Source organism: Neophocaena asiaeorientalis, unplaced genomic scaffold (assembly GCF_003031525.2).
Source record: "Neophocaena asiaeorientalis asiaeorientalis breed wild unplaced genomic scaffold, Neophocaena_asiaeorientalis_V1.1 scaffold421, whole genome shotgun sequence".
Lineage (NCBI taxonomy): Eukaryota > Metazoa > Chordata > Mammalia > Artiodactyla > Phocoenidae > Neophocaena > Neophocaena asiaeorientalis.
Genome location: NW_020173273.1, coordinates 56001 through 80877, shown reverse-complemented (window position 1 = coordinate 80877; position 24877 = coordinate 56001). Strand labels below are relative to the sequence as shown.

The 24877-nt window shown below is 31.5% G+C and overlaps 1 protein-coding gene across 1 annotated transcript; it reads left to right on the top strand.

Annotated features, from left to right (window-relative positions):
- Nucleotides 1-1387: 1387 nt before the first annotated feature.
- On the top strand, nt 1388-23355 carry ZSWIM2 (zinc finger SWIM-type containing 2). Its single transcript, XM_024746074.1, has 9 exons — nt 1388-1552; nt 2686-2762; nt 4353-4393; nt 14135-14345; nt 15405-15656; nt 18550-18634; nt 19337-19446; nt 21467-21620; nt 22543-23355. The coding sequence occupies exons 1-9, from the start codon at nt 1388-1390 to the stop codon at nt 23353-23355; spliced, it is 1908 nt and encodes a 635-aa protein (XP_024601842.1).
- Nucleotides 23356-24877: the final 1522 nt, after the last annotated feature.

Here is a 24877-nt window from a genome sequence, read left to right as displayed (position 1 = left end):
AAATAACTATATACATAATATATGTAATATATATGGAGATATCTTATGTATGTATGTGTGTATATGGAGAGAGAAGGAAATGGTGGTTGAATAAAGTGCCTTCACTCTGAAACCTTACTCACCTTCTCATTTAGAAAGTGTAGAATGTCATTTATTTGGAGTTTTTAAAATTATAAGTATTAATAAATAAACTAAGTTAATTCAATTTATAAGTTCTTTTGGTTTCAATATGAAGTTTTTTCTTAATGCATAAAGTTTAACATCTAGCACCATTAAATTGATGGTAAAGTGGCAGTATGGTAGTACGTACATTAGTTGTTATTAGTAAAAATAGGAGAGTAGAGATAAAATTTAGTTAAGTTAAAACCTTAGACCTAGGATTAGATGCTGTTTATCCAGATGTCTCACATGTGAAAGCTGCCATTTCCATCATCTTCTTTCATACTGGGGCCTTTGGCCATTTTCTCCTTCCTGCGCTTGACATAATCTAGTTGTGAGTTCCTCCCATGATAAAATGGGACAAATATCCCCCATCTTTATATTTTCGCCACCAACTGGCTATTTCCTGATTTCAATTTCTGAAAGAGATATTCCAGTAATATGGCTTCTTTACTTGACTCATACTGTATTACAGCTCTCCCCCTAGAACGTATTAACAAAGCTCATAGACAATTTGAACTATTGAGTCAACATAGCATAGCTTATTCCTTAAATTGGGATTTGTAAATTTAGAGGGCATAGAGGCAATGGATTCCGCACCCCACCCCAAACACCCATCCCTACACAAACATGCAACTTAAAGATGCTCCCCTCGTTTAAAGACCATCCCCCCACCAACACACACATCCCTACTTAAGAGTCTAACTTCCCAGGTTAAAATCCTGTCTTCCACATCATTGATCTTCCCCCAGCGCTTCATTCAGATTATGCACCTAGTACGCAATCGGAAAATGTTTTTGGAATACTGTTGAATGTCAACAGTCACTCTGGGCTTTCGGATAAAAATGATGAATCATCACAGGATCATTTCAGCATCCAGAGCCCAAACTGTAACCGGGGGGTTGTGCGACTATCCTAACACAGAATTCACAAGCCCCCGCCTGCAAGGAACCAGCAGAAGAAACGCGAGAGATTTGACAGCGATGACTTTGGCCACCAGCTTTTAAATCAGCCAGTTGGGTATTAGAAACACTCTACAGTCAGGATTGCTGCTTCAGGAAGGAGTGGAGGCGGGGGTGAGCTGCGGAAACAAACCTCCGCGCAAGGCACTCTGGGACACTGCGACTCAACCGCCGTCTCCAAGGCAACCGGCGGGCACGCGGTTGTCATGGAGACCGGCGGGCGACTCAGAAAGCGGAGGGGCTGCCTTCGCCCCTACCCAGACAAGATGCATCGCAGAGGCTGTAAGGCCTCTGAAAGGCGAAGACACTTTAGCGACCGCCTCAACTGGCAACAAGACCAGGCGCTGAGCAGCAGCATCTACCTTCTACGAGAGATGGGCCCCACCTCCTTTCTACTGAGAGAGGAAGAGCCGGAAAACAGGGATTTCCGAGTAACTACCCCCCACAACCCGCCTCGGCTCCCTGCCAGGCCGACCCGCGCGGTACCCCCAGGCCCACCTTGTATGTAGCCACTTGCTGCCGAACCCCACCCGCGAGTGTTCCAGACTCTAAATATGTGCACATTGCTGATTGAAACAGTACTTGTTAGAAAAGTTCCATTATTGGAGGTTAGGACTCCAAGTTGCATCCAACTCTCCTAAGATTATGGCCTTTGATCTCTGGACTTAAAAACGGGAGACATTTTATCTGAATATATGGTTTGCATTTATGTGCGTTCTTAGATCCGTTAGCAGTCACTAACCCTGTAACTCAAACGAAATGAAAATCGTACAATCTGTTTACAAGCCGTATATATTTGCTAAATAAATAAAATCAGGTTTTCTTTACTTTTCAGTCAGTCTGAAGCTATAACAAGACCCTTTTCAAGTATGGCTTAAATGGTGATTCCTTGGAAATGTCTTAATGAATAAAAATTCTTTTTAATTTTGCTGAAAGACCACAGATATTTCATATTTGCATATCCTACTCTCACCACTCAAAAGTCAGCCACCACTCTACCTCCCTGGAGTTGACTTGAAAATTTTTAATTTAGTGTCATGCTGCTTATGTCAGACGTCCTTTTGTCACTTTATAACACTTAGGGCATTTAATAAATAGTTTAAGCCAGTATAGACTTGGTGAATAAAATTAGTTTTCTTGAATAAAATTAAATAAACTCACCAATTGAAACGCACAAAACAAAAACCCCAGAAGAACTACTTTACAAAAGGTCTTTAGCTCCATTGCAAAGTAGAATTTCCTTTCAGTTAAAAATTTATAGATTTTTTTTCAAGTTTTTAAAATTAGATTTCTTTTCACTTGCCTGCAGGTAGGTCTATTAAAAACAGTCTTAGCTGACAATGCAATTTGTTGAACAAGGCAAAGAATAAGGAAGTGAAAAATTAGACTTATGTCAAGAATTAAGATGTTCCAGTAGACTATGTTCAACCTTTTGGAGTCACCTAAACTAAAATATCTCTTGAAATCTCTTTTAATCCAATTATCTATTAATTTTACTCTATAACTCTAAAAACTGACTGGAACTTTTTTTTTAAGTATGCATTTTTCCATTTTTCTTTTGAAGGTTTCTCTAGGAAATCCTCATGTTTGTAATTGTTCCATATTTCTGAAAGGAGGGGAACTTTGTAAGCATATATGCTGGTAAGTGACATCGTAATGAAGATCTTCCACAAAGGAACATCTTGGTATATTACATGTTTTGCCTTTTTCATGGCTTGAGTACTGCAAGATTAAAGAAATTTGGTGTTGGGAGAACTTAAAGGTAAAATGGTTGTAGCTTGTCAATATCGTTTTGGATATTTTATTTCATCCCCCAAATTAAGTGAGGTTAAAAAATTAAGTGAGGTTTAAAAATTAAGTGAGGTTTAAAAATTAAAGTGAGGTAAGCATACTACCACCTCTATATGTTTGGAATGTTATTGTTTTTAATAAGAAAAAAAATCAATGTTTAGATTTTCATTATGTACAAAGGTGAAATGTAACAATAAAACAAAAAATCTCCCCTGTTCACATCACTGATGATAATTGCATGGTTCATTATGATATTTTTAAATTTTACTATTTTCCTTTTCAATAAGCATTTGACTCTGAATCTTTTAAGATTAAAATAGGACTCTGCTGAAGATTACTTCTGTCAAATCTAAAATTTTTCCTCTAAGAGTCAGATCCTGTAGGTGATCCCAGAAATGAAAAACAAAAAAATTCCTTCCATGTAATTTAAACCCACATCAACTCATTTGTTTACCTACTATACTTATACCAACAAATCACTGATTATATTATTGTAGAAAGTTTGTAATTGATATTTTAAGAGGAAAAAATCAAACAAGAAATTAAGAAAAGTGTGTATCATATTTCTAATGCTTTTCTTTATAGGTTAGAAAACAGTATATAACATATAGCTGTTATTTTTAATGCTTTTATTTACCAAGTTTTTTGTTGTTTTGATCAGTTTTTAATTGAGCATTTACTAACACAAGTTATTTGCTCTAGTTAGCATAAAAATATAAAATATGGTCCCTTCAAAATTTGCAATTTGGTTTTATTATTATACATAAAATAGGTTTTTTCCATTTTTATTTTATGCCAGCTTCCTCAGAGCAAGGGCATTCTGTTCTGATTTTTATGTAATGTAACTTATTTTTTACAGTGTATTTACCATAAACTTAATGGAAATATAATCCAAGTATTTAACATACTAAGGTATATTTAATATATTTAAGTAAGAATTTAATATATATTTACCACTTTTTTAAAAAAGTCATATTCCATTTTAATTGGTGATATTTGAAAGTATTTTTCTGTCATACGTTAAAGTGGTATGTAGGAAAACAGTCATTTGTTACTCTATCCAGAAAATTCCTCCATGTCCAAGAGTAAGAAACTTCCAGGGAAGTTTAAAAAGAGTGCTGTGAATACTTAGATTCCCTCACTAACCTCTCTTTGTGAGCTACTCTATGTCATAAAGAAATACATGGACTCTCTCCGACAAATCTCTTTACTGCAAATGTCTTTAGTTTCCATGTATCATACTTTTTACACATATGCTTATTTTAAAACAAAAATTCAACGACTCTTGTAACAGAAAACTGATGAGAATTTTAAGTTTATCCCTAATACTTTCAGCAATATAAATTCTATAATACCATTCCTATTCTAAAATTAATAATACCTTTTGAGGTTATGTCAGAAATAAATGTTTTATTTTGTTTTTCTACTTCTGAATATTAGGGTCTTGTTGAAAAAATTCAGGCTTCCAAGGAATCATGAATGTAAGTTGCATTTGTGTGTTTTTACTAATTTGAATTTAACGAATTTAATAATTGTTTATTTAGACATATTCTAAATTTAGACAGTTATTGTCCAGTCTGAAAACTGTAACACAGTTTGTTACATTAAGACAGTTGGAACATTTTTCTTCCTATTTACCAAAAAAATGTAACTTTATATGCCATTTCACATTAAAAAGCACTTAATAAAAAATGAGGTGAAATAATGGCCAGGTTTTCAGTAGAAAAACTTTCCCTCATGAATTCTAAGCAAGAATTTACAGTAGTTTCTGTATCTAAATTTATTTTAATTATGAGAAAAATGACAAATGTAATTTTTCAGGTCACAGAAATAGTTGACATGATACATAATTTCATTTAAAAATGTTTACTGACAAGTTTTTATGCAAAAAATATATGTATTTTACAGTTAAATAGTTTTTATGTCAGTACCTACATTGAGTTTAAAGTCAGGCATATGACATTTTTTATAATTTTCAATTTGAAATTTAATTTAAAATTAAATTCTAGAGTCCTCAAAAATAAAAGAGAAAGAAAAATAATTCTATCACAGGTTATTTCGATTTATACATTTTATAATAAAGATGCTATCATTATGGAAATGTTTCCTGCAAAGATTTATTTAACCTATACTAGATTCATCTAAGAACTGCAAAGGCATTTAGCATTTATTAATAAATGTTTATAATATTCATAAAGAATTAAAGTGATAATCAGTTTTCGATTTTTTTTCAATTCAGGTTATTGGTTCTGTTTAGGCAACTATTATATAAGTACAAGCACAGTTGACATTTAAAAGTCCTACTAGATAATAAATTAATATTAGTGTTTCACAGGGATTTTTCTTTTGTATTCTTCTCTCTACCCATTTTCTTAGAAACATCTCATATTTTCTGTCTCCACCTGTTACCTCTGTAACAGTGATTTCCACATCTTATCAGCAGACCAGTATTTCCAGCTGCCTTCTGAGCACCACAATTTTGGAGGTCCTGCAGGCATTTGGAATAGTAAATTCCCCCCGATATGTGCTCTCTTGTTGTATTCCCTATCTCACATATTGGCTTTCCTTCTTCTTTAGTCTCCAAAGCTAGAAACCTTGGCATTCTCCTTGTTTTTCCTTTCTCATCCTCTTCTCTCATAAACAAATCCTGTTTATGTTACATCCTACCTACTTCTCAACAGTGATTTTACTTCCCCATCCTCATTCTTACGTTTGTTCAACCATCATCAGCCCTTAGTACTGTTCTTTGTAGCCTCCGTTTCCAGCATCTGCACTTTGTTGCTTTCTCCTTCACATTGTAGACAAAAGGTTCTTTCTGAAATGTCACCTACTCTGTACTTCATCCTCTCTCCCAATCCCTTCATACACAATAATTAGGTTGGATGAGTTCATGGATATTGCTTTCTTCTCTATTTCTCCATTGTATACACCTGAAGTTAAATGGTCACATCCTCTTCAAAGTCTTAGTTATTATCTGCATTATTTTCCATGTCATTTTCACAAGTTTCTATACTAGGGCTACCCAACAGAAATATAATGTGAACCACATATGTAATTTTCTGGTAACATATTATAGAAAGTAAAAATAAACAGGAAAGTTAGTTTTAATAACATATTTTAATTTAACCCAATACATCAAAATATCATGTCAGCATGTAATCAATATAAAAATTATGTTATTTTAATGTTTTTTCATACTGCCTTCAAAATCTAGTGTGTATTTTACATTTACAATGCATCTCACCTCAGACACTATATTTTCATTGGAAATGCTTGATCTGCATTTAGACATCGTAAAATATTCAGTTGAAAAATAAATTCATATAATACCCAAATTGTTATAAACATAAATTTTCCAGAAACTATAGATTATCAGTTTTCCATTTAAATTTAAATAAGACAAAATTTAAAATTCAATTTTCAGTCACACTATCCACATTTCAGGTGCTCAGTAGCCACATATGGCTGATGGCTACCATATTGAACAGTGCAGCTCTACCCAGTTACATTCAACAAATATTTATTGTACTGCATATTAGTCAGGAATTCTACTAGGTGATTTTTTAAATAAATTGAATCATATGAATTGCCAATATTTTTTCATCTACAAAAATAGCAATTTCATATGGATCAATCTAATACTTTATATCATATTATCCTTTGTGCTCTTGAAGGCAGAAACCACATCTTATTATAAATATCCCTATTTTATTAGGAAATTTAGTAGGAAATTTTTTGTTTAAATTTGATCCTATATATTAATTTTGAAAAATTATATTTCCTACTAAAATAAAATATTTTTTATACCTCATAGTTAAAAGACGTTTTAGCTACTCAACATTGAGAAAATCCTTTGTGCACAAATATTCAAAGAAAGTATAAGTCTCAATAATGTTGAAATTTATCATTTAAATGAAAGTTTGAAAATTAAAGTAATTCAAAGAAAGCTATAAACAATTATTCAATAATATTATGTAAAGTATGTACATAAGTGTGGAGAAGAAGGTAGTGAAGCAGAAGCATTTTGAACATCATTCATAGATTCTTTTCTAAAACAAATCTGGAAACAATTATTTGTGCCCTAGTGTTTCATACAAGAAACCTGAGACTCTCTTTTATTTTTGAAGACCTATAAAGATGATTACATAGGAATTTTTTATAAAGATATCAGTTTTTGAACACTGAATATTATTTTCTATCACCCAACAAATGCTTCCCAGTAAAACCTAGCTTTATTACCTAATGGTTTTTCCTAAATATAACGTCTAGTAAATGCCATCTTGTCCTTTTCTCAATTAAATATTTATGGATAAAATAAAAACTTCATTTTAGGAAAATTTTTTAAATCCCCACCACAAAGATATAATAAACTTTTTATTTTCTATTTTCTTTTTTGACCTTGTATTTATGTATACCTAATAGTCTGTGGGAATTCTGTGTTCTGCTTTTGTCACACACTGTTACTTTATTTCAGTGCTATGTAGTCTCTCTCATTCAAGTCATCAGTGAATGTTAAATAAACTATGATATACCATGTTAGTGTATGGTATATCATAATTTATTTAACATTCTTCCATTTGAGGCATTTAATTTACTTCTGACTACCTGTTATATTCTTTGTAAATGAAACTTTTTCTCCTCTCAATTATTTCTGTAGCCTGAAGTCTCATTAACTGGATCTTGCAGTAAAACTATTATTTTTTACTGAGATATAATAGACATATAACTTTATATTAGTTTTGGATGTACAACATAATGATTCAGTGTAAGTATATATTGAAAAATGATCAACACAATCCAGTTAACATCCATTACCACACATAGTTACAATTTTTTTTTCTTGAGATGAGAATTTTTAAGATTTATTCTTTTAGCAACCTTCAAATATGCAGCAGAGTACTATTAACTATAGTCACCATGCTGTACATTATGTCCCCATGACTTACTTATTTTATAAGTGGAAGTCTGTACCTTTTGACCACCTTCAGCCATTTCTCCTACCTCCTAGCCGTCCCTTGGCCCAACATCTGGCAACCATCAATCTGTTCTCTGTATCTGTGAGTTCGAGTTTTTTTTCCTTTTTTTAAGTATTAATATTTTTATGTCTGTCACCCATAGGTATTGCTTTATAGCAATACTTTTGCTGATTTATGATTTCAGCAGTATATCAAATTTCTGCTAGCTTTGCTTTTGGATTCATGTTTTAGGCATATTTAACCATATTACTTAAGCATAAAATGGAAGACATTAACAGCATATTTAAGTCTCCAAAGAAAATAAAGATACATGGAAATATTTTGAAAAGCTAATAATATTTCTATAATATTAGAAAAAAAGACTAAGTCACACAAAGTGGGAAAAAATAACAGATACAAAGTTCATAGTAATCTATTCATTCCTAGTAAATTAAGTAAGAAAATAGTTTTCATTCTTCCTAAAAATTAAGTGAGGTTTAAAAATTAAGTGAGGTTTAAAAATTAAAGTGAGGTAAGCATACTACCACCTCTATATGTTTGGAATGTTATTGTTTTTAATAAGAAAAAAAATCAATGTTTAGATTTTCATTATGTACAAAGGTGAAATGTAACAATAAAACAAAAAATCTCCCCTGTTCACATCACTGATGATAATTGCATGGTTCATTATGATATTTTTAATTAAGTGAGGTTTAAAAATTAAGTGAGGTTTAAAAATTAAAGTGAGGTAAGCATACTACCACCTCTATATGTTTGGAATGTTATTGTTTTTAATAAGAAAAAAAATCAATGTTTAGATTTTCATTATGTACAAAGGTGAAATGTAACAATAAAACAAAAAATCTCCCCTGTTCACATCACTGATGATAATTGCATGGTTCATTATGATATTTTTAAATTTTACTATTTTCCTTTTCAATAAGCATTTGACTCTGAATCTTTTAAGATTAAAATAGGACTCTGCTGAAGATTACTTCTGTCAAATCTAAAATTTTTCCTCTAAGAGTCAGATCCTGTAGGTGATCCCAGAAATGAAAAACAAAAAAATTCCTTCCATGTAATTTAAACCCACATCAACTCATTTGTTTACCTACTATACTTATACCAACAAATCACTGATTATATTATTGTAGAAAGTTTGTAATTGATATTTTAAGAGGAAAAAATCAAACAAGAAATTAAGAAAAGTGTGTATCATATTTCTAATGCTTTTCTTTATAGGTTAGAAAACAGTATATAACATATAGCTGTTATTTTTAATGCTTTTATTTACCAAGTTTTTTGTTGTTTTGATCAGTTTTTAATTGAGCATTTACTAACACAAGTTATTTGCTCTAGTTAGCATAAAAATATAAAATATGGTCCCTTCAAAATTTGCAATTTGGTTTTATTATTATACATAAAATAGGTTTTTTCCATTTTTATTTTATGCCAGCTTCCTCAGAGCAAGGGCATTCTGTTCTGATTTTTATGTAATGTAACTTATTTTTTACAGTGTATTTACCATAAACTTAATGGAAATATAATCCAAGTATTTAACATACTAAGGTATATTTAATATATTTAAGTAAGAATTTAATATATATTTACCACTTTTTTAAAAAAGTCATATTCCATTTTAATTGGTGATATTTGAAAGTATTTTTCTGTCATACGTTAAAGTGGTATGTAGGAAAACAGTCATTTGTTACTCTATCCAGAAAATTCCTCCATGTCCAAGAGTAAGAAACTTCCAGGGAAGTTTAAAAAGAGTGCTGTGAATACTTAGATTCCCTCACTAACCTCTCTTTGTGAGCTACTCTATGTCATAAAGAAATACATGGACTCTCTCCGACAAATCTCTTTACTGCAAATGTCTTTAGTTTCCATGTATCATACTTTTTACACATATGCTTATTTTAAAACAAAAATTCAACGACTCTTGTAACAGAAAACTGATGAGAATTTTAAGTTTATCCCTAATACTTTCAGCAATATAAATTCTATAATACCATTCCTATTCTAAAATTAATAATACCTTTTGAGGTTATGTCAGAAATAAATGTTTTATTTTGTTTTTCTACTTCTGAATATTAGGGTCTTGTTGAAAAAATTCAGGCTTCCAAGGAATCATGAATGTAAGTTGCATTTGTGTGTTTTTACTAATTTGAATTTAACGAATTTAATAATTGTTTATTTAGACATATTCTAAATTTAGACAGTTATTGTCCAGTCTGAAAACTGTAACACAGTTTGTTACATTAAGACAGTTGGAACATTTTTCTTCCTATTTACCAAAAAAATGTAACTTTATATGCCATTTCACATTAAAAAGCACTTAATAAAAAATGAGGTGAAATAATGGCCAGGTTTTCAGTAGAAAAACTTTCCCTCATGAATTCTAAGCAAGAATTTACAGTAGTTTCTGTATCTAAATTTATTTTAATTATGAGAAAAATGACAAATGTAATTTTTCAGGTCACAGAAATAGTTGACATGATACATAATTTCATTTAAAAATGTTTACTGACAAGTTTTTATGCAAAAAATATATGTATTTTACAGTTAAATAGTTTTTATGTCAGTACCTACATTGAGTTTAAAGTCAGGCATATGACATTTTTTATAATTTTCAATTTGAAATTTAATTTAAAATTAAATTCTAGAGTCCTCAAAAATAAAAGAGAAAGAAAAATAATTCTATCACAGGTTATTTCGATTTATACATTTTATAATAAAGATGCTATCATTATGGAAATGTTTCCTGCAAAGATTTATTTAACCTATACTAGATTCATCTAAGAACTGCAAAGGCATTTAGCATTTATTAATAAATGTTTATAATATTCATAAAGAATTAAAGTGATAATCAGTTTTCGATTTTTTTTCAATTCAGGTTATTGGTTCTGTTTAGGCAACTATTATATAAGTACAAGCACAGTTGACATTTAAAAGTCCTACTAGATAATAAATTAATATTAGTGTTTCACAGGGATTTTTCTTTTGTATTCTTCTCTCTACCCATTTTCTTAGAAACATCTCATATTTTCTGTCTCCACCTGTTACCTCTGTAACAGTGATTTCCACATCTTATCAGCAGACCAGTATTTCCAGCTGCCTTCTGAGCACCACAATTTTGGAGGTCCTGCAGGCATTTGGAATAGTAAATTCCCCCCGATATGTGCTCTCTTGTTGTATTCCCTATCTCACATATTGGCTTTCCTTCTTCTTTAGTCTCCAAAGCTAGAAACCTTGGCATTCTCCTTGTTTTTCCTTTCTCATCCTCTTCTCTCATAAACAAATCCTGTTTATGTTACATCCTACCTACTTCTCAACAGTGATTTTACTTCCCCATCCTCATTCTTACGTTTGTTCAACCATCATCAGCCCTTAGTACTGTTCTTTGTAGCCTCCGTTTCCAGCATCTGCACTTTGTTGCTTTCTCCTTCACATTGTAGACAAAAGGTTCTTTCTGAAATGTCACCTACTCTGTACTTCATCCTCTCTCCCAATCCCTTCATACACAATAATTAGGTTGGATGAGTTCATGGATATTGCTTTCTTCTCTATTTCTCCATTGTATACACCTGAAGTTAAATGGTCACATCCTCTTCAAAGTCTTAGTTATTATCTGCATTATTTTCCATGTCATTTTCACAAGTTTCTATACTAGGGCTACCCAACAGAAATATAATGTGAACCACATATGTAATTTTCTGGTAACATATTATAGAAAGTAAAAATAAACAGGAAAGTTAGTTTTAATAACATATTTTAATTTAACCCAATACATCAAAATATCATGTCAGCATGTAATCAATATAAAAATTATGTTATTTTAATGTTTTTTCATACTGCCTTCAAAATCTAGTGTGTATTTTACATTTACAATGCATCTCACCTCAGACACTATATTTTCATTGGAAATGCTTGATCTGCATTTAGACATCGTAAAATATTCAGTTGAAAAATAAATTCATATAATACCCAAATTGTTATAAACATAAATTTTCCAGAAACTATAGATTATCAGTTTTCCATTTAAATTTAAATAAGACAAAATTTAAAATTCAATTTTCAGTCACACTATCCACATTTCAGGTGCTCAGTAGCCACATATGGCTGATGGCTACCATATTGAACAGTGCAGCTCTACCCAGTTACATTCAACAAATATTTATTGTACTGCATATTAGTCAGGAATTCTACTAGGTGATTTTTTAAATAAATTGAATCATATGAATTGCCAATATTTTTTCATCTACAAAAATAGCAATTTCATATGGATCAATCTAATACTTTATATCATATTATCCTTTGTGCTCTTGAAGGCAGAAACCACATCTTATTATAAATATCCCTATTTTATTAGGAAATTTAGTAGGAAATTTTTTGTTTAAATTTGATCCTATATATTAATTTTGAAAAATTATATTTCCTACTAAAATAAAATATTTTTTATACCTCATAGTTAAAAGACGTTTTAGCTACTCAACATTGAGAAAATCCTTTGTGCACAAATATTCAAAGAAAGTATAAGTCTCAATAATGTTGAAATTTATCATTTAAATGATAAATTAAATGTTTGCAAATGTTTTTCTGATGTCATAATTCTTTTTTATATGGTTTCATTAAATTTTGTTTTATGTATATGGATTTTTGTGTGTTGCTAAATCTGACCATTTTTACTTTTCATGTATATTGTTTTGATACTTTGAAAGTTGTCTATCTTCCATAGTATTTTAGAGATTTTTTTTTCTGCAAGCTTTTCTATTTTATTTTTATTCTTCTTTATAGCATCCATGTGTAGTTGTATTGATATAAATTGGAGGTTGGTATTTGGTTTGAAGTAATTAAATTTTTTCCATATTTCTACCTAGTTATCTCAATAACAGCTATTAAATAGTGCTTTTCATCCTTGTTTCATAATTTTTATAGTGAGTTTTGTTTTTTTATAATACATTATGATATCTGATAAGGTTAGCTGTCTTGCTCTCCTTTATGAAAGAATATTCTTTTATAGTCTCATACATTAATTTTTCCAAATTAATTTCAGAAGAGTTTGTTTCTCCCTTTTATTCTCCAATTCATGTTATACCACAAAGAACAGTTTGTAGCCAACTCCTCTTATGAAATTTTATATTTCAGTATTTCTGCTGCTCTAGAGAATCTTTATCCCCCAAAGCACAATCTTTTGTTCTTCATTTTCCTCCTCATTTTTTTAGGGAGCAGATTTTGCTGTGTCTCTGTGACAAATAGCCCTCATCCTCCAAAGTAATGGTTAATTAAAGTATGATATCCTCCCACATTCCACCTGCCATGCCACCTCAGACAAGGAACAGAGATTTCTGTATTGAAATGTAACTGTGATGTTTTCAGTATTGTTAATGTTTAATTGGTCATCTTTTAAGGGAAAATGGAGCTTTTCATTATCTTGCAAATGATTTTTTAATCTCTATGTATTAAAGAATATATAAAATGAATAGAACTCAAGGGGACCAATAACAACTGGCATTTAAATTATGTTAAGAAGAGGGAAAGAGGAGGGGCATGGGAATGGGCCAGAGAAAAAGGGAATCTAAGATGCCTGGATCAAAACTATATGCACTAAGTACACCATTTCTTAGAAGGACAGCAGGATGGAGAAAATTCAGAATTCAAAGACTGTGTATCCCAAATGTATAGGCAATATAGTTCCTAACAGATTGTCCTGAGGAATACTGACCAAATCTATGAAGAATGTGGCTACCGAGACACTTGTAGAGACGTAAAACTAAGGAAAATAGGCGCAACTGTGTCTTGCTCTCTCATTATCTATTTACTAATTTATTCATCTAACAAATGTTAATTACACTAACCACTCGAATCTCTCGTCTCCTTTCTGTATTTATGCCCATTTCTTTTAATACTCCTGTATGATGATAAATATTTTTTTATGAACAAGAGAGCAGATCAAAATGTAAGAGATGATTATAGCACCAATCCAAGGAGGAACACTGTTTTATAATTAATCTGAAACCTTTATAATGTGCTGGTTACACTGACTCTTTTCAGTAACAGGAAAACAAGAGATAACTTCTCTTCTTTTTATAAATGACTCTTTTCTGACGTTTTGGCTCTGAAAGGAATACAATAAGTGGTAAATGTCAGTGTAATAATTCAACCAAACTTTCTGATATTTGGGAAAAAAATGCTAATTTTCTGCCTAAGTTGTTTCTTTGTCTCCAATTTGCCACTGAATTTTAATACTTTGGAATTTATCGTTAGCTGCTTTGCAATTAGGTCTTGTGGAAAGAGAAATCAGCGACTTGCTTCGAGGGATACATCGAGTTCAAACTCCCCAACAAGGAAGGAACAATGAAAATGCACAGATTGAAGAAGATGGTTACATTAAACAGAAGGAAATTAGTTCAGATGATATATGCTCTATTTGTCAAGAAGTACTTTTAGAGAAAAAGGTTCCTGTCACCTTTTGCAGGTGACATGATTTTTCTTTGGATTCTATAAACTTATGAAAAAACTCTAATTTAATATATTTGTAATATGTTATGAAACATGTTGATTGAAAAAAAATACATATTTAAACAATTATACTTAATTGACCACCTTTTATTTCCTAACATGTTGTGAGAGGTCCTGTTCTAACTCTAAATATTTCTGGGCTACATTTTAAAGGGTGAAAGTTAAAAAATAACTCCACTTTATTTACTTTTTCACTTTTAGGTTATTAAAGTAGATAATTTTCATGTTTCTGTTTTATATACATGAATAAATGCCACGGCTTAGAGTAGTTACAAACAGTTTTTCTGAAAGTGAAGATTATTTTACTTTAAAATGATAAAAATTCTCTTCAGCTTTTCTAAATTTTATCTTTAAAACTAAATAATTCAAAATATCACATACATAAATGTTTATTGAGAGTATTGTACTTAACTATGCTTCAAAGGCACTGTAAATTTGGACTTGGAAAATTTGGGCAACCATTTGGTATTGAACTTTTCAATTCTTTTTTTTTCCTGATTATTTACCAAAATTTTCATCCACATTGTATTTTTTTCACATAGCTGCTTCTTTGGCATATTTTAAAGTTACTATTTCCCAAAATATTATTTCTCTCAGCAGATATTTATTGGGTACAACCACATTCATATTGTGTGATTTCTAGAAAAATAAGGTGACACCCCTGCTCTCAATGATGCTTTTTATTTAAAAATAATAATTATTGTTATACTTTTCTTTTTGTTAAGACTATATGCATTCTCACTTTAAAAATGAAAAATATTATAATGATGCAAAATCTTTTACCACCATTTCATTGAAATGGGAAAGATTTTGTTTGGAATTCTGATGTACTAAATTAAATATGATAGATTAGATTAGATAGATAAAATAGTGTTTATGTGTGTAATCAAGCTATATCTGGATAATCAGTTCAGAATCTATTTTTATAGGAAATAAAGATGGTAGCACAGAAAATATATATATATATAAAACTTTGCTGTATACAAATGGTAGACTTGGATTTTGTTTCTAACAGGTTTGGCTGTGGCAATAGTGTTCATATAAAATGCATGAAGATCTTAGCTAATTATCAGGATAAGATATCACACACTTCCATGTTGAAATGTCCCTTGTGTAGGAAAGACTTTGCACCATTAAAACTTATTTTAGAGGAATTCAAAAACTCTAGCAAACTTGTGGCTACAGCTGAGAAAGAGCGACTAGACAAACACCTTGGAATTCCCTGTAATAACTGTCGACAGTTTCCAGTTGAGGGGAAGTGTTATAAGTAAGTATCAATCAGTAATATTATAAATTTGTAGTCTAACTTTTTTTTTAATTTTAGGAAACTTTGAACATTAGAGTACTAATCATTTAGCCTTCTTCTTTTCCCCCTTTATATAGTGTGTTTGCCTTAAAGATGGCTACTTATTTAGGATTTTCAGACTAGTGATCTATGTCAGCCCAGTACCTTAAGAATTTCAGTTGTTTTATTTTCTTTACTCACACAGAGTATTGGCTTTGCATTCCAGTCTAGATTGAGAGTCTGAAGTAGCATCCTTTCTTGGAAGCTCTGAACACAGGCTTTGTAGTTTGACCTAAATGAATTTCCAAGCTCAGAGCCCTGCTAGATAGACCTCTTACCCCTGTAACTTTCTTTGAACCACCAATGAGGTCATTGCCAAAAACTCCTAGGACTGAGCCAGAGGGATATTGACTAGATCAACTGAACTGGAGTTCCCCAACTCCAAACTGCAATGATACATGTTTTGTTTTCTTTCACATCTTATACCTTAACAACAACAAGATACTTATTAAAGAAAGAGATTTTCATTACTTTTTGAGTATTCCTCAAACTTTCCCACAATTCCACAATAAAACATCAATTAATTGCTATGCTTGGGATGTTGTGCTTTCTTAATTGAAATCTTAACTGTATGTTAAGAAGAAAATATTTTGCTTCAGTCTTTGTTAAAATTTTTTCTAAAATGCATCAGTTTACTTTTCAGTCTTCCTGGAATTACATTATGATGAGTCTAATTAATATTTTTAAAACCCTCTCATAAAACCATAAAACTGTTTTTAATCACCCCCAAAGGTGAATGATACCTTTCTCCTTTAAACTGTTTTAGTCCTTTGTTTTCTCAATGTGTCACATAGAAGTAAATCAACTAGAGCACCATTAGCAAAAGTCTTTATTGAAAACAGCAAGCCTGAGAAAGCTCACTTGAGGAAGAAGGGCAGAATTTTTATAAAGTTTAGCAGGAGGTGTTCAGCTAGTTTCAGGAATGTTGGTTAAAGAGAGTTCTAGGAAAAGGAAAGACTTGATATTTGGCATTAGCAGCCATTTTTGGGGCAATCTGAATTTTTTCAAAAGGGGTGGGTAAGAACAATAAGGGGCTAAGGTAACGTGTGGAAAGGTGGGTTGGGAGGAACAGCTGGGGGTGACAAGGACAGGTGAAAGCCACGGTGTAAAATTTTCAGTTTTTATAGTGATGTATTCCTCAAATTGCTAATGCGTGGGTGGCTTTGGTAAATTATCTCAAATCTTGCTTTTAAGTATTTTGTTAATGACAGTGCTTTCCTCTGTCCCTCTGACTGCTTTCTGTCCCCAAGGGTGATTCTTCCTACTACCCCTCAATACAGGCATTCTCCACTGTTCTGCTTCCTGCCTGCTGCTCTGCACTCTCCTTTCAGAATAACTTCTCTACGCATTTGGCTCACAATTATTCACATCCATATCTCCTGCCACTCCCTCAAATGCTAGCATTTCAGCCGTTAGCCTGAAAAAACGATTTCTGGTAGTTTTAGTAATGGTTTGAGTAGGAGATAAGGTAAACTAGAAAGCTTTTCAGTTCCTCTTCATTAAAGTTTCATAATATAGCTACTTACCTTTTAAGAAGTTAATTCCAAAACTATCATATATCTATATATTAAAATATAGAGATACTTAACTTTTTGAAGCCCAGCACAATTTGATGTATTGAATAAACTGCACCATTGCTTTGACTGGTTGATGTTAATTATTAAGAATCTTCCCTGTATGTATAAAAAATAATAATGAATAAATTAATACTTGCTGCTTCTAAGATGTCTGAAGGATATATTTTCCCAGATTTCTCTTGGAAATAATCTTCTAATTCTTTGATAACTTGAGCAAGAAAATAACTTTATTTGCTTGAAATGTTATTTCTGGTGAATATTGCTGAAAGTAAATTAAAATTCTCTGCTTGTGGCAAAATTTTTATAAGTGATACATGTTTAGATTGAGCTTTGTGGAAAATGAAGTTTTTTAGTATATCAATGATTTTTATTGCAAACTTTTTATACATATACCTTTTTCTATTTTGTGAGGACAGAGAAGGAATATAGTGCAATTCCTGTTTTCAAGAAGTATTCTGCTAACTCTAGCATTCATGAAATAATGGGAAAACACTGGGTAATCAAATGATAGAATGTCCAATAGGCTGTACATCCTAAAGGAACTTAGAAAAAGAGATAAATGAAAGATAAAGCATTCCAGGAAGACATCATGGTAGGGATATGTGGTAGGCAAAATAATGCCCTCCCAAATATATCCACATCCCCATGCCCAGAACCTGTATGTTAGGTTACATGTTGTAGGGGGATTAAGGTTGCAGATGAAATTCAGGTTGCTAATCACCTGACCTTGAAATAAGGAGGTTATCTTGGATTGCCTGGGCTCAGTGTATAATCACAAGAGTTCTTAAAAGTGGAAGACGGCAGCAAAGAAGAGAGTCAAAGGGATATGTGAATATGGAAGAAAGGCACAGAGAGGTGCTGCATTGCTTGCTTTGAAGATGGAGGAAAGTGCCACAAGCTAAGCTAAGGAATGTGGGCAGCCTCTAGAAGAAAGGGCAAAGAAACAGATCTCTATAGCCTCCAAAAAGAAATGCCATTCTGTGGACCCGTTGATTTTAAACCCATTGTGACCCATGTCAGACTTCTGACATACAAAACCGTAAGATAATAAAGTGTTTAAGCTGCTAAATTTGTTGTAATTTGTTTCAGTAGCAACAGGAAGCTAATATGGGGTGAGATTTAAGATGGGCCTTGTCATATCTGCATAGTTCCCAGGAAATCTTGGCCAGAATTTTTCACCAAAAACAATCAAAATAATTGGATTTTTTCTTGTATGTTTTGGTGTTTTGCATTTTTAGGTGTACCAAATGTATAGAATATCACTTATGCCAGGATTGTTTTGATAGCTGCTGCCATCTTTCTCACTCATTTACATTTCGTGAGGTACAGTATCCATCTTGAATTTCATATAGTGTTTGTATTTTCCTATTGTAAATCTAAGTAAAATCTAAGAATAGGTAACTCTCTGGAATAGAGCTGACTGTGTTTGAATAAAAACCAAAGACCATAATTTTTGGAGAACTCTTTTTCATAAGGATTTATAGGCAATCAGTTTTTACATTGGTAATTTATAAAATCTAATATAATAACAAATATGTAATGATATCATACATAAATCTTAAGGACAGAAATTACAGCCATCAAGCTTGAAAATTCAGTTTAAAAAAAGATCTCAACACTACAAAATGACTTAAAATGCTACTGACAACCATTTACGGTTTTAAAATTTCTTACATCATGGAATTTTATTGCTATCATTTGAATCTAACAAGCAAATAAGTATCTCCTGATGCTGAATAATAATGCTACCTTCTATTTACTACACAAGATAAAACATCCACAAATACCATTATTGATTAAAAGATAAATATTTTTACCTTAAAAAGTAATGTTATAGTAGCTGTGCAACAGTATATTAGACTCACTAATAATTTGCAAATTCTTTAATGTGTTAAAAAGCTATCTTTTAAAATGATGAGTCTTTATTTACATTATTATGTTATTGATACACAGCCTACTGGTTTCATGCACAAGATAAAAGCTTCCACAATTTACAAAGTAACATTCACCTTTTACCTATTACAGAAGAGAAATCAAAAATGGAGATTGTTGGAAAAAAGATCAGATGAAACTGTAAAATATATAGATATTAAAAATGAGATAGAAAAGATGCCACATTTTCAAGAAAAGCAAGGGTGAGATTCTCAGTGAAATTTATATTTCTTAGGATATTTAAACAATTTTTCAGTTCAGATAAGTTTTATTCATTTCTTTATTCAATAAATATGTATTGAGTACTTATATATACTAGGTGACATAGTATTCAAGTGAAGAGCAAGGCTCTGGAGTCAGAATGCTTAAATCCAATCCTAGTACAACCATAAGTTGGCTATGCAACTTTTGGGCTAGTTACTTCACATCTCCTTGCCACATTTTTATCTTTAAAATGGGGATAATTATAAAACCAGTCTCATAGTAATGTTGTGCATATGAAATGAATTAATACACACAGTAAATACTCAAATAATGCTATTATTATTATTAATTCTACCAGAGATTGTACTAGGTATTAGGGATATCTAGTTTCCTCAGCAATTAAGTGATCATCTAAATAAATGTAAAATTAAAACTGATATATGTTATGTAAAGAAAAAATACAGGGAGCTTTGAGATTTGCTTTGAAGTAAATGACCTCTATGGGAAGGAAGTCTTTCTTTCCTTATTGCCCTCTATTCCACCCCCAGGGAAGGAGAGTGCTAAGGGGATTGGTTGTATGTCAAAACCCTGACTAGTGGACAGTCGTCCAGACCTTTTGCCATACTTGGTATCAATTAAAGAAAATTAAACGTACTGTGTATAATCAACATATTAGGTACACTATAAAATATATACAAAGCTCATTTTAATAGGATGGGATAAAATTGAAATATTTTTTAAAGGACCATTTCAATGAATTAACCAAACAAAAATTGTGCTTGTTTATACATATATATGTGTGTATATATGTATTTCTATCCCACATATATATAGTAGATAGATAGATAGATTTCTATCCAACCCAGTGGATATCTAACCCATGCCCTGTGGGTGCTCCACACACTTCAGAGACTACAACTCTTGTGGAGCATAAAATGCTTTGTGGGTATGAAAGGAGCCTATACAAAGGCTCTCCATCTCCATTTCCCTTGGCCCTGGCTGGGTATCACACTTCAACCTATTAGAATGATAAATTGTATAACTAATGGTTTAGGAGATATTGTAGGGGGAGACAAGAGAATATTAGGGGTAGAAGGACATTCTAGGCAGAGAAAATGGAATAAATAAAAGGAGAGAGTTTCAAGATTTTTTTTAAAAAGTGATTAACAACCTGAAATAATAGAAACACACAGATTTTTTTTAGTTGACAATTAAATGACCTTGGTAAAAGCAATTTTTGTAGCATTATGAAAGTTTATCTGAAGAGTAATGAGAAGTATAAAGTTGTCTAAAGAATATATTTGAGCTTTATTCTGAATGACTTTTGAATAATAGGAATGCATCTAACCTTTTAACCAAGATTTTGTTTTTAAATATTTGTTTTACGTGTTTTATCAGTTGCTAGTGGCATCAAATTTACATTGTGTAATCTTAGTTATGTTTGTTGGTACTTTTGCTACAAAAATGGGGTTTGTATCTTTAGAGTTCATTAACATGGTCTAACAATACAGAAGTAATAAGCGTATACCCCAAGTGAAATAAGTCTCCTCATAGATTATGACCTACCAGTTTATAACTGGAATATTTAATATGGTTTACCACGCATCTTACTTCCTACCAGATGACAGAGTGAATTGGGTTGTATTTTTCTAAACACAAGCCTGTGTGTTGGCTCAGTCTGAAATAATTTGAGTATATGGTTCTCAAAATTATGTTCTGGTTTCACTGATGTTAAAAAGTACAAATCAAAAAAATTCAGGTTAGTATTTTTATTTGAAATGACTAAATTAAATTTTGTTCCTGATGAAGTTGATGTTGAAGTTGGATCCATCTTGTTCAAGATCAATACAATAGATTTTGTAACTTTATAATGTACGAGATTTATTATCTTCAGTTCTAGAAGGCACTGGGTTCATTTGCATTATTTATTTGGAGGTTATTACCTGTACTATTTATTGATTACTTCCTTATCTATAATCACATATGACCATTCATGTCTCTCTGTTTATTCTCATTTAGCCAAGTTTACACACCAAAACACGTGGTAAGGTCACTGCCTCTCTTACTGATCACAAAGAATAGTAAGCTGCTTGCTCCAGGCTACCAGTGTCGACTTTGTTTGAAGGCATTTTGTCCTGGTCAGCATACAAGATTGCTACCATGTACTCACAAGGTAGAAGTCACATCATTTTAGTTTGACTTTCCCTGTAGGGCCAGTTTTCACAAATCAAGTGGCAATTTAAGTCTCTCCTTTTACTTTTTAGTTGAATTATGAGCAGAGATGTTCAAATTGAACAGTGTGTGCAGAAAGCTAGAGCAGAGACTATTGAGAAGGCAGTTCTGCCCCCCAAGGATGGATTCCTATTAATTAGGATTCATTTCTGTATAAACTATTGAGGAAAGATAAAATGGCACTTTAAGTTAGATTCTTTTATCTGCTTTAGTTACCTGTAAAAGGCTTATAGAATACTAACTTTTTAATGTTAATTTTATGATTCTTTAGATGAAACAGAAATGCTTAATTTGACATAGTTTATTATTATTTCAAATGAACTTACTGGAATCAAAGTCTAAAGTTGCTGAATCACTATGTAGTGGTAACCAGGTTTTTTCTGAGATGAAGTTGTTTTAATAAATAAACTTTTATAGCTTTAGAGTCACCCTTACTTATAATGACTGATAATTTGTTTTCTTCCCTAGAAGGTGATTTGTCACATTATGTCTTACCATCATCATATCAATTTTCAACTCTAGTTGGCTATGACATTTTTATTACTTAATAATTTTCATTCATTAGAAAGCAACAGTGAAATTAATGGCTTGAATAAGTAGTGAGTTTTTAATGAAATTGAAAAAATGACATCCATAGAAGGCTTTTCATTTTAATATGAAAAATGAAGATCAGTCTCTAACCAATTACATTTTTAAGAGAACTTCAAAATATTTCCATAAAACTTGATGAATTTTATTACCTTCCAATATTATGAAACAGTGTTAAAAGTAACACAATAATGAAAGTGGGGAAATTTTACATAGATAGTATACATTATAAACAAGATAATATATCTCTGATTAACTTATAACTTTCTTTTAAGTTTCATAGGAAATGTATTGACAGTTGGTTACTCCACAAGTGCAATTCATGCCCTATTGATGGACAAGTTATATATAACCCTTTAATCTGGAAAGATAGAGCAGTGAGTGGACATGCACATCAATCTGTTTCAAACACAAACATCATTCATCTGTCAAAACAGGAAGAACCAGAACTTTTTATTCCTGGTACTGGATTAGTATTAAAACAAAATGGACTTGGAATTTTACCTATCATACCTCAGCATAATTCTGAAAAGTTGAATACACCTCAAAGTCCAATAGATACTTATCAGAATATAACAATAGATGATCTGTATTCTGTCAAAGTAGATGATTCAAATTCAAGAAAATCAATCTATGAATATAAAATTAGCCAACATTTCCCCAGCTATCTCCAAGATTTACCCACTGGATCCTTTGGAAAAATATCATCTCAAACGTTTTTTCCTTCTATTGATCACAAGAATATTATATATCCAACTGGAGCGGAAAACCCATGTATCAGTAAAAAACACCATGCCGGTCAAAGCCAGAAGATAAACAAAGACTGTAAACGTGTTAACCACAATTCAAAGAAGACTCTTGGTAATAAAATAAGAGAGGACAACACGAGACCAAATACTTTGCTTCCAGAAGATTTAAATCTTATTGTCAATCGGGGTACAGCTAAGCTTAGTTTGTCTAAGAGGTATAATAATTGTATGGGGAAAATTAGACCAAAATGTAGTCATTTATCCAGAAGGCCTATATCTCACCCCTTAAGTACAAAAAGTACTGAGTTATCTTTAATATTAGAAGGAGTTCAGTTATAAAAATGTATTTTATTAAAATCAGAAAATATTTGAATATTGAACATAAAATTTTTTTTGTAGAACATAAAAACACTATATACTCTTGACAAATATTCTCTGTTGTTATTTTGCCTACTTGTCTATGAATAATGACCTACAGCTAAAGGAAATGGCCTCATTCCTTATAAGACTTAAAGAATTAGGTATCTTAATGAGTATGTTCAGTATGTTATGAATTATAAATAATTTTTAGAACTTTCACATATGACTTTACACTAATTAAAATAATTGTTTTTAATTAAGGAAATAGATTTTCCATGCCCTGAGTCACTATTGTCAAACATTTCACTTGATGACATGTAACATACAGGGACTCTTTCCAGGTATTTTTACATTTTCTTGCACTAATAATCACCACAAACCTATAGGAAAATCCAGATGGTGGTTTTCTTTTTTACTTTATTCCTTAAAGGAGGTTTCTTGTATAGGAAATGAAATAAAATATCCTTACAATGCTATAAGCTATGCCACATTTATAGTGGTTTTACTGGGTTTTTTTTTTCATCAAGAAATATATAAGTACTACCAAATTCCCCCTCTTTTATTGAAGTATAGTTGATTTATAATATTGTGTTAGTTTCAGGTGTACAGCATAGTGATTCAGTATTTTTGCAGATTATATTCCAGAATAGGCTGTTATAAGATAATGAGTATAATTCCCTGTGCTATTCCATTATAGATTATTACAAGATAATGGGTATAACTCCCAAGTATAGCCTTGTTGCTTATCTATTTTATATATAGTAATTTGTATTTGTTAATCCCATATCCCTAATTTGTCCCTCCCTGCTTCCTCCCCACTTTGGTCACCACAGTTAGTTTTCTATATCTGTGAGTCTGTTTCTATTTTGTATATAAATTCATTTTATTAGTTTTTAGATTCCACATATAAGTGATATCATGTAATATTTCTCTTCTCTGTCTAACTTATTTCACTAAGCATAATATTCTCTAGGTCCATCCACATTGCTGCAAATGGCAGTATTTCATTCTTTTTTATGGCTGAGTAGTATTGCATTATACATATATATATATATATATATATATATATATATATATAGAGACACACACACACACACACACACACACACACACACACACACACACACACACCACCTCTTCTTTATCCAGTCATCTGTTGATGGGCACTTAGACTGCTTCCATGTCTTAGCTATTGTACATAGTGCTACTCTGAACATTGGGAAGCATGTATCTTTTCAAATTAGTGTTTTAATTTTTTCTGGATATATACCTAGGAGTGGGATTGCTGGATCATATGGTAGTTCTATTTTTAGTTTTTTAAGGAATCTCTTCCACAGTGGCAGCACCAATTTACATTCCACCAAGTGTACAAGTGTTCCGTTTTCTCCACATCCTCTCCAACATTTGTTGTTTGTAGACTTTTTGATGACAGCCATTCTGACAGGTCTGAGGTGATACCTAATTGTGGTTTTGATTTGTATTTCTCTAATAATTAGCAATG